The sequence below is a fragment of the Ostrea edulis genome, chromosome 6, assembly GCF_947568905.1.
Source record: "Ostrea edulis chromosome 6, xbOstEdul1.1, whole genome shotgun sequence".
Lineage (NCBI taxonomy): Eukaryota > Metazoa > Mollusca > Bivalvia > Ostreida > Ostreidae > Ostrea > Ostrea edulis.
The window spans coordinates 60,035,212-60,047,388 of NC_079169.1; the positions used below are offsets into that span (position 1 = coordinate 60,035,212).

Here is a 12,177-nt window from a genome sequence, read left to right on the forward strand (position 1 = left end):
TCAGATAAATGAGATTTTCCGTATTGATTGCAGTGAATTAAATGAATGATCTTGGATATATATAACAGCTGTGTGTGTGTATTTACGTGGTTTCTAATCATGTTATGTGTTATAATAACAATAAAGAGTAGCATTTCATTGTTAATTATATATTCTATGTACACGTCCTTCAGGATCGATCCCAGTACATTTAATCAATGTCACGCACTTTAGTATCTATCATAATTTCTACTACTATTAATTTAAAAGTGAAAATGTATTCACCTAGATAGACGAAGAGATGTGGATGGACGAACGGATGCTGGGCCAGTTGATCCCTATGTGTCTGTCATGCTCAGCAGACGACACAATATTTACCGTCAAAGTATAAAAATTAGTTCTATTCCATATCCACAGGTTCCTTGGTTTTTAAGACAGATGCGTGTGTGAGGGGAATTTGGATCAGTTGATTAGCTATGAAATGGGAAAACCAGCGATAGAGAATCACCGTGTTACATACAACTTCAGCTTCATTGTGCTGATGACGTCAACGTTTCATTTCTATCCTATAGTTTGTTATTCATGCAAGTAAAATAACAAGACCATCCACTATTTTATTCTTGTTTCAGATTTACTGTGGCTTCATGATCGAATTTAAATATTGTTAAATTTAAACGTCAAAATCTTATCGTAACAAATTGCATTATGACTAGGGATTAATCACATGCAACAAATATTTCAAATGGATCCGGTACATCGAAAATATTGAAAAGTATTCTGGCTTCAGTAAACGTAATCAATTTACATTTAAAATGCGTAACAAAAATACATAAAAAGAAGGAGACAAATTCTTTGTGATATATTCTAAATTTGGATACCATGATGTTATATACATGTACCTGCTAAACTAACTTACATGTACATATGTCTTTATACTAACATACATACTGTATAGCGAGTATTTTCCTCAGGGTGATTTTGTTTTATTTTAGCGATTGGACATAACTTTCCGCCAAAATTTCACTCGCCAAATACGCACCCAATTGCGACGTCAGTATTTGCAAGAGAGATAACTCTTCCTTTTCCGCCGCCAAAATTTATTCCGCTAAGATTATTATCATACCTTTGAGCCAGCAAATCGCCAAATTATAGACCCACGGAAAAACCCGCTATACGGTACTTCTCTGTACTAACATACGTACTTCTCTGTACTAACACACATATTTCTCTATACTAAACTACTATATAAAGATGCACTTCGTGTTGGTCCGAACATTGATGATGTCAGTATTTTGCCAATAACAATTACAGAAGGAGTGAATGCTGCTTATGGCGTTTATTTTGAGAAAAATGTCCAAAGTGGCTTTACACCAATCTAAAAATAGATGTTGTTCGCTTCGAAATAATAATTTTTAAAAAATTACCTACAGGTGATTAATACTGTATAAATTTTCTGCCTCGATGAACCGGTATATCAAATATTCCACCATCGTAATTTTTTTTAACTGCAATATGTCATTCATAATGACATGAAATGAAATTAAGACGCAACACTAAATTGTTTTCACAAAGCTAAATGAATTTAAAACATGATTAAAATTAAGATTACTGCACTAATTAACATATTACGACATCTATATTTAAAGAAAACCGTTTTTGAAAAACAAACATACATTGTACAAGACTATATTTCTGTAGCATTGAAACCATTTCCAAGCATGTGAAGTTATCCATATGTGGTCAACATAACCGTATTTCCAAATGGTCTTCAAGAAATGTACCAAGAGAGAGAGAGAGAGAGAGAGAGAGTACAAAGAAATTCACGTTACAAATTCATTTTAGGATACAAGAGAGGAATGCATAAAGCAAATTATTCAGCCCCCAAAATACATTTATTTTTGAATTTGAAGTATACGTATTTTTCCCCCTTAAAACTTCGATATGGTGAATTAAAATATATTCAAACATGTTAAAAACTGACATACTTCGTCAATATTTTCAACTTTCGTCAGTGAAGTTCAATATATATATTTACAATGGCGTACTTAAAGGGACTGGTTCACGATTTTTGAACAAAATATTTTTTTTATTTTTTATGTGAAACATTAAGAATATAACTCATTTAATGTTGACAGCCAACATTTTGACCTTCTGAATGCAAAAATAAAAGCAATATTTTAGCCTTAAATCTGTGTTATGTAAACAAAGACGCGAGTCTTTTCATGTATACAAACACACCAGTGAAATGTAAATTTTGTAACATAAAGCATCTAAATTTTGCATAGTTACAAATTTTAACTTTTAGATGACACATTTTACCTGAGAAATGCTTGAAATGTGAAAGATATAATAAACTTAGATCGATAACCCTTTCTTTTGAAAATTTCGTAAACAAAAACATTCCACAATCTTTGTTTACAAAACAAAAAATGAACTCTCTAAAATGAGCTTCTGTGATAATGTATAACCTTAATTTTTGTGTGAAATCTTTTAAACACATTAGACAAGTAGATTCTGATCATCAAAAGTGAAAAACAAAATTTTGGAGAAAATCGTGAATCAGTCCCTTTAACTGTCACTTGATTGTACGCGAGTACTGATAGGGTGGGCGGATCCAATTTGCAACTGGAGTGTGGTCATATTTCTTTGTAAAACCCACCTCAATTGAATCTCAATATTCCATTATGTGTTTTAGGGGGTTAGATTACAGAATCACATCATTTTAATACATACATTCTTACCGGGTATGTTTTTAGCTCACCTGAGCTTTTCTGATCAAATTTTCCATTGTCCGTTGTTGTAAACTTTTCACATTTTCATCTTCTTCTCAAGTACCACTGGTACCAAACTTGACGCAAATCATTCTTTGGTGAAAGGGATTCAAGTTTGTCACAAAAAAGCAAAAATAGGGTGGGGTCATTTAAAAATCTTTAAAACCACGGGACCAGAGAAGTTCAAATCTACATGGCAGCTTTCTGACATAGTGCATATTCAGGTTTGTTAAAATCATGGCCCCTCGGGGTAGGGTGGGGCCACAATAGGGAATCAAAGTTTTAAATGCAAATATACATATTTATAGGGAAAATCTTTAAAAATATTCTTCTCAAGAACCACTGGGCCAGACAAGTTCAAATTTACATGGCAACTTTCTGACAAAGTGCAGATTCAAGTTTGTTAAAGCATGCCATGGGGGAAGGGTGGGGCCACAATAGGGGATTAACGTTTTACTTGCGAATATATAGGGAAATCTTCTCAAGAACCATTGGTCCATAAAAGTTCAAATTTACATGACAGTTTACTGACATAGTGCAGATTCAAGTTTGTAAAAAAAAAAAAGATGGCCCCGGGGGTAGGTTGGGGCCACAATACGGGATAAAAGTATTACATGCATATATATTGGAAAAAATCTTTAAATCTTCTTCTCAAGAACTAGTTAGAAAAACTTCAAATTTACATGGAAGATTACTGACAGTGCAGATTCAAATTTTGTAAAATTCATGTCTCCCAGGGTTAGATTGGGGCCACAATAGGGGACCAAAGTTTTACATGAGAATATATATAGGGAAATTCTTTAAATATGGGCCAAGGTGACTCAGGTGAGCGATGTTGTCTTAGTCCCTAAGACCCCTGATTTTTAATACAACTTTCAAAATAAATTGCAATTCACATCAATAACTTATTTTACTGCCTTTATCATCTAACAAGCGAAGGCTTACTTGGCAAGATCATATTACTATGCTTTATCTAATATTATGAGAGAAAATGAGTACAAAAACTTTATGTTATTGTGGAAAAATTTTCATCCTAAAACAAGGACAGTAAACTGTTTCATACACAAAATGTGGATCACGACCATGTATTGAAGAAAAAATTATCTTTTTCTGAAAATAAACCTTATTCATGAATAATTTTAAAGGACACAATTATGTAAGCAATATATTTTCCATTAAAAGACCAATAAATTAGCATTTAAGCCAAGATAGGCACTAGAGATGAGAATCACGGGTCTTCTGAGCATGACCTATAATAGGGCGTTCCCGTGTCACGGTAGGCGTTGGCATGATAAAGATCCATCACTGTTACGGCCCTTAGCGCCATGCATACATGTACTTGTAGGTCAAAATTTGTGGCCCTTCACCCTATACTAGTGCAACTTCTACAAACTTGCTTCACTTCTGACATTTCATTTCGTGACTAGGCATTCAAAATTATTAAATGATACAGTTAAACAACACTTGAATTATAACAATGAAATGACAAGCTGGAAGGTTCAACATTAAAATAACTACCAAATCCATTGAATGATAAGAAATGTTTATTTACTCAAATAAACAAGCTTCTTATAATGACCCAGTCATAAAAATATGGAAGCCCTTTGACAGGCCATGGTATTTCAGAAAGTGAAGTGTTCGACTAAAAAAGAAGACATTCATATAGATTACAGACTGTGTAAAGTGCCTGCAACAAGAATGGTAAAATCATTTAAAAACATACTGTCAAAACAATTATGGAACCTGCACGGGGTTAAATTGGAAGACGAATTGGAAAACGAATTATGATTGGTCAATAGCATCAATTTGTGTGCTACACTTTTTAAAACACTAAATTACTCAGATCAATACTACTCGAGAGACGTACTCTTCTGACGATTTATTTAAAACCTTGTCACAATTACCCCTTAATTTCGAAAGAGGAAGAGAGGAGAAGTTTCTTCCAGAGCAGGCATTGTGCTGTTCTTTACTAGACAGTGATATTTTTACTCCAACAAAATACGACTGTTTCATTGTATTATAGTTTTATCAAATTGAAAAATAAGGGGGGGGATCCTTCTTTATGGATTGATACTTAAAATATACCGGAGCTTCGTCAGTAAAGAATGTGGAGGCTGTTTCATTGTAATATGTTTTCCTCAAAAAAAGAAAATAAAAATCCAACAAACAAAAAATACTGCCATGCAAGTGTACTCTCATCTTGACATAACATAGCACTCTTCATGAAATATAAAGAATAAATAGCTAGTTTGCATTACGGCGACATAAAGCAATGAAAGCAAGAGGGAAATTTATACAAATTTTCTCGTTTCCATTGTCAGCTCGCAAATATTATCCGCCCTGAACGCATACATTTTTCAGGTTCAATACGCAAATAAAAATTGGAATATCAATATTCACTCACTCATTCATTCACTAAAATATGAAATATGAGATCAAGGAGATCATACAGCAGAATGTATGAAAACAAAGTTATGTTGTAAATCGAGAGTTTTCATGATTGCACAACTACACGCACACGGCGAGTCCAGGGTTGACGTCACAGAATCGTGACATCACAGAATCGTGACGTCTTCATCGTTTGGGAAAGCGGTGCACTGGAGGGTCTCTATCATCCCATGTCCTGGCCCCAGTTCTTGCCACTCATAGCCCTCATATACCAGGTTCAAGGTAAGCCGGGTGTTTTCTGTAAACTCACAGGTGGCATTTGATACCTAAAAGTGGACAACAGGTGTTGAAATGTTTACAGCTTACTTTGATATTCACACAAAAAGAGAAAGAAAGCCAATTGTTGTCTATAAATGCATGATTGACCATCGCATCATTCAACAAATACAAAATATTGCAACTTCTATGAAAAATATCATCCTATACTGTAAGTGGTTTTAATTTCGCGGTGCTAAAACTTCGCGGTTTTTCATATTGGGTGGTTTTATTTTCGTGGAATTCAATTACAAATTGATTACTGGTAACTGTTCGTAACGTATTGTGTCACACTTGCAAAATGATTGCAGTTGTTTTAATTTCACGGGGAAAATCCCCGACCGCGAACATAGCGAAATTAAAACCACCGCAATCATTTCTCCATTTACAGTATTACTGACTAAGAATATTCATTTATAGCAGATAAATTAACAATCTATCCGTATTGTACACTATCTGTTTATCTTATGACGTTTGGAAAACAAACATGATGAAATGTAGTTACACTTGATGTAATGTAATAGTGTTCAACGTATATAGTAAATAATGTACTTCTCACAATGACCCATCACGTAAAACGGTGTAGAGTAGTACTTAGAAGTACTGATAACATGCAGTTATCCTAATCGTACGTTTTGAATACACGTAGATATTGATTCTCAGAATTACATCTGCTTCTCACTAACGACCTGACACTCCAATCACTTTAGAGGAACGTTGACTAGCTCATTAGTAATTGGGTTCCATTTATATCTTAGAGGGATAGGTTATTCAAGAAATAGCTCGATTTTTAAAGTTGCTATATGTACGAGGGCGAATCAATAAGTAACCAGCCTATCCCATTTTCGATTGACCGAGACGGTCACGATTTTCATGTCTTGTTTCAATACATGTTTTATACCTGGGTACAAAATTGCACGCGTATAGAGTCATTCTTAAATAAGATATTGTCGAAATGCGCATCTGATGCATCAAAATTGGTACTGTATAAGTTTTACATTGAATGCCAAACATGGCTATTGATGCAAAGGCATGCTTTCCATCGTGTTCCGCTCTCAGAGTAGCGAACGACAAGAACATGCGCACCTCGAACTCGTTCTCGGGTTGCGTACCCGGCGTTCGTGATCGGCAGGAATTTGTACTCGTACTCGAACGCACTCTTAGTTTCCAGGAGGAGTTTTAAGAAACTTTATCTTATATGGGATTTACCATTTAAGAAAAATTTGATTAAGTGTTCATTTGGAAAACATGCATGTAAATATATGAATACTTCAAAGCATATGATACATTTATTTCAGTTTACTATGTAAGGATGTTCCTAAAGACGGCAAACTTTATTTAAAAGCTATACTTGCTTAATGAAAAGTTGTCAAAGTTAACCCCCAAAAACGAGATATCCTTGGACTTACTACATATTCAAATCGCGACGGAATCGTAGACGAAATAATGGTTCCGATATTCCGTACTGTCAAATACTGATTTTAAAAAACTACTTGTACCTCTGGACAAAAATAAGAATAAAATAGAAAGTACCTAAACAGGAACAGGCATGGTATGAGCATGTACAGAGTTTATTTCCACAAGTCTGTTTACACTCTTAGCCAATCACAATACTTCTATCTGTTCTACCTGTGCTCCCCATAGCTTTCCATCAAAGGCCACCGACTTCAGCAGTTGTCCGCAGAGTTCTCTCAGTTCATCAAAGCCACCAGTTTCGGTACACTTTGTGTCTGCGCCTAAACCTGGGTAGTAACCATAGGCTATCCTCAGTCCATCCACCCTAGAAAACAATCGTGTGCAGAGATAAATTCTCAGACTAATACCAACTTCACACTCACGGATTTTTCTTGCGAGTCTTTATGGATCTCCGACTCGTGGTCAATCGCAAGCATTCGTAAATCACTCGTCGGTATCCGTTAATAACTCGTCACACTTCGCACACACTCGTAAGGATCCATGAAAGTAGGGGCAAAGTTTTTGAAATGTCAAAAAAAATTCACGATTGTCCACGGATTTCATTTTCCGTAAATAACTTGTATCGTAAACTGGTCGCAAGAACACGTAAACTACTCGTAAGAATCCGTAAAACACTCGTAAAAAGTTGTTTTTTTGTTTTTTTTTACGAATCTTTGCGGTTAGTTTACGATATGTTACGGATATTTTACGAGTTGTTTATGGATTATTACGAATGCATAAGTGATATTTACGATTTCATTCACGTCGGGTTACAATCGCTTTACGGATTGTTCAGAGTCATTACGAGCGCTTTACGTATAGACACGATTACTTTACGAGTACATACTTAAACTTTACGATCAATACCACCTTCACACTCACGGATTTTTCTTACGAGTCCTTACGGATTTCCGACTCGTAGTCAATCGCAAGCATTCGTAAATCACTCGTCGGTATCCGTGTTTAAATCGTAACAATCCGTGTACTTTTATGGATTTGTGGAATACGTGAGGGTCTGTAAGAAAAACCCGTGAATGTGAAGGTACCATAAGCTATATTCTGCTTTCCAAGCCTGTGGTAGAGAAACATCAGTCGTGATATACTGATGAGGAAACATTGAAGTCATGAAAATTAACTGACGAAGACATGCAAAATGGACCGATGACGAGCATGTGCAAATTAACTACGTTTATACGGTACTCCTTATTGAGAAAAGTTTTTACAAAACGTAATGATCATTTTCTTAATGTTTTTGCTTACACGTATCAAAGCTGTTCTATTCCATTCGAAAATGAAACTGCACGTTTAACAAAAAAGAATAACTATTGTAGTTGATACATTGATTCACTATATCGAATCATCCTACACAGAAATCGTCTCGGCACATTTTTCATTCCGTCCATGTTTCTTAGATGAAGGGAGGGAACAAGACATGATAAATGAGAGTAAAAATGTTATAGTATAATTTACTCTGGTATTAACGAGATACTTATTTCGTTGTTAAGAGAAAATTATTTTGTAATACGAGTAAAATATATCGTAATTACGAAAACTAAGGAGTTCGTTAAGTAATTATCTCATAATTCCAAGACCATTTCTCTTCATTCTCATAATACATGTAACGAGATCTCTCTAATACTCCTGAAGAAGAAACTAGTCGAGTATACCCAACTGGTTTTGTGATATTTTTTGTATAGATTTTTTGAAATTGGACCTAGTCCTTTCAATTCACATTTAATAGTAAGGGACTATTTTTCACTATTGCTGGCTGAGATCCTAACAATGTGTTGTCAGAGTATTTTGATTAATTGTAAATGAAAGTAACCACAATTAATTCATTTTGACATGTTTACTTTTTTGCATACTAACTGCGTAGTACAGGACTTTAGTGTAATAAATTCAGACAATTTTTAGAATTGAAATTTAACTATGTGATTTGTTATATACGTTTAATCAATTGTACAGGTGCCAGTAAAATCAATTAAAACACACTGTCTTTATGGTATATTGTATTCTAATTTCCCGAAAAATCTTAAAAGATTTTTGAAAAAAAACCAACATAGCTATATCATAAGGGTTGTATTCCTACTTCGTCAAAATAGTGGTAATGCAGTTCTAATATCTGTTTGGGCATTAAACCCTCAGGCTGGCAATTTTATCAAGACTATCTCTCCAGATTCAAAATACATTACACAGACACAGCGGTATCACGCGTCTTGTGTTGAGGATTGTTCAACATTGATCGCATTTAGTCTTCGCTTTTATGAGTGTATCTACCGATTCTCATCCTATTGCAGAGAAACAAACTGAACGTTGTTCAAAATATCAAACTGTATCGTAATATATCACTAGATTGTGACGGTTACAACACAGATATATGTGGTAGTGCTCCATTCTAGCTTTAAATTATAAACAATTATATATCTATTTAACCACCTACTTATATTTTCTTGTTGGAAAAACAGTTCGAATGCTTTTTCATTTATATCCATTCATTAACAATAACATATGCAATATATTGCTTTAATATGTTTTAATTAATCATGAACTCATGTGCTAGAACGTGATTTTTACCCCCATAAACCTTAAGGATCGTCTTCAAAAACAGACCCTCCTATTTTTGTAAATTATCTATTTTATTTATTATTATTATTATACACTTATATAGCGCTTTATCTAATTAAAAGAATTGCCCTTAAGCGTTTTACATGTAAAACAATAAAAACAAATTAAAACAAAGAACAATAGATACATAGAACAAGAGGCCCAGGGGCCACATCGCTCACCTGAATTACCTAGGCCCATATCTGAAGACTTTCCATATATATTTGCATGTAAAACCTTAATCCGTATTGTGGCCCCAACCTACCCCTGGAGGCCATGATTTTTACAAACTTGAATCTGCACTATGTAAATCGCAGCTCCTCTGGCCCATTGGTTTTGAGAGGATGATTTTTAAAGGTTTTTTCTATTTATTCCCAATTTCCCATGTAAAACTTTGATCCCCTATTGTGGCCCCAATCTACCCCCGGAGGCCATGATTTGGATAAACTTGAATCTGCACTATGTCAGGAAGCTTTCATATAAATTTCAGCTCTTCTGGCTCATTGGTTCTTGAAAAGAAGATTTTTAAAGATTTTCCCTATATATTTCTATGTAAAACTTTGATTCCCTATTGTGGTTCCAAACTACCCCCGGTGGCCATGATCTTATCAAACCTGAATCTGCACTATGTCAGGAAGCTTTCATATAAATTTCAGCTTTTCTGGCTCATTGGTTCTTGAGAAGAAGATTTTTAAATGACCCCACCCTATTTTTGCATTTTTGTGATAATCTCCCCTTTGAATGGGGTATGGCCCTAAATTTGAACAAACTTGAAAGCCCTTTACCCAAGGATGCTTTTGGTCAAGTTTGGTTATAATTAACCCAGTGGTTCTTGAGAAGATGAAAATGTGAAAAGTTTAAGACGACGACGACGCCGACAGACAATGGACTTGATCAGAAAAACTCACTTAAGCCTTCGGCTCAGTTGAGCTAAAAAAGGCATAAAATAATACTAAAAGTGATGTGTTTGTTTTGAGTTGGGTTTTTTATTTGTATTTTTTTTTTAGAGATGAAATTTTATGTTTCCATAATAGCTGTACAATTTATTGATAACGTTGATAGCCTGATATTTGTTCAGTATCGGTAGTACAAATCTCATTCATATTGACCCCCCCACCCTCCCAAAAGATTCAATTTGGACGTCTAATCGCTCATTAGCGAACATTTTCTTCGTTAGGAGAATTACCTGATGTCATTGCAAGTCCAGGTCTCGGTGGGATATAAACCCGCTCTGTGTTGTCCACAGGTGACCTTTTTATCGTAAACTGTTGCATTTGGGAAAGGTTTGTCTGCAAAGCATAAAATGTTCTACACACACTATAGAATAAAATTAATATCTCCGGCATGCTCTCATTCAATAAATGAACTGATTATCAACATCATCTTATATATACGTTATCAAATTAGCTTATGTAAAACAAATGGTTATATCAAACTTCATAAAAATCGTTAATGATGCTTCTCTTTTTTTATTTTACACATTTTTGAAACAAGAATATTGATTTTAAGAATTTGGAATGTCATCTTTAATGCCGTTATTGACACAACATATGAGTACTTGTGTATTGTGCTTGCCTCATATCGGTCAAATACCATGTACAGTTCTACAGTTCATACAGAAAAGTAACATTTTTGGGAGCTTTTATAATAAAACCAATTACATTATTTGATGATGATGATGATGTGCGGCATTTATATAGTGCATTATATAATTTGTAATGACTCTAAGCGCTTTAACAATGTAAAATGTAAAACATGATAAGATTAATCAGAGCATCAAATATAACATCCAAATAAAATAAAACAATTTAAACATTACGAGTTCATGCGACAAACCAGCCTTTACTTTAAAAAAGAATATATTACAAAATATGGTTATAAGATTTCCTAAAAAGACATGTTTTGAGGTTTGTCTTAAAACTTTTGACAGTGCCACACGAACGCAAAAAACTGCAGCACTGAAAACAATTACTGTATTAACAACTACAACCCGCTAAAAGAAACCCTCAAGATCTCTCAAAAGTTACACATCTTTGTTACCCACTGCCTGGTAGCACTGGACATGAGTGGTCAATGGTACATTGTAATGAACAATGGTAACAACCAATAGTAGCCACACGTCAGTTTGTATTCCTATATCTAACAATATTTCTCTTTCATTACTTGTATATAATAATGTCCTTTTTTATCTTAAACAATTTCTATTCATTTAAATTGAGGAAATCGGGCAGCAGGCATCACCTATAAATTATAAGCCTTCTCTTATCCACAGCCCCTCATAACTCAATAGAACATTTTAAGGTTTTGCATTTATTTCTATGGTAACCAAGATATACAAGAAACTATTTGTAACCACTGATACCTAACAGGTGTCATTTTCAAAGAAAATTTATGTACTTATATATACATGTACTATCAAGATCGAGAATACAAGTTTCATATTTTTTTTTCGCACATTAAAGACACAAAAGAACACTGTATTGAAATGGCATGTTTTAGATATACATGATCGTATAAAACTAGGTAACACAATATGTGTATTTCCCATACAGATTTGTGGTATACACATAAACAGACAACCCTTCGGCAGATACCGTGCATGATGAGCAATCAAATTTTTTTCCTGCCTATATATGATGATATGACAACACGAAACCACCTTATC

The 12,177-nt window shown here is 34.3% G+C and overlaps 1 protein-coding gene across 2 annotated transcripts in view; it reads right to left on the reverse strand.

Annotated features, from left to right (window-relative positions):
- Positions 1-4,276: 4,276 nt before the first annotated feature.
- The window catches only part of LOC125646976 (uncharacterized), an 8,597-nt gene continuing 696 nt past the window's right edge, over positions 4,277-12,177 (reverse strand). For both annotated transcript variants that reach the window (XM_056140304.1, XM_048873660.2), the window contains 3 exons: positions 10,699-10,801; positions 7,083-7,233; positions 4,277-5,464 (listed from right to left, as the gene is read on the reverse strand). In XM_056140304.1, the coding sequence (XP_055996279.1) occupies positions 5,306-5,464; positions 7,083-7,233; positions 10,699-10,801 (413 nt within the window). In that variant the 3' untranslated portion in view covers positions 4,277-5,305. The remainder of the gene's footprint in view (positions 5,465-7,082; positions 7,234-10,698; positions 10,802-12,177) is intronic.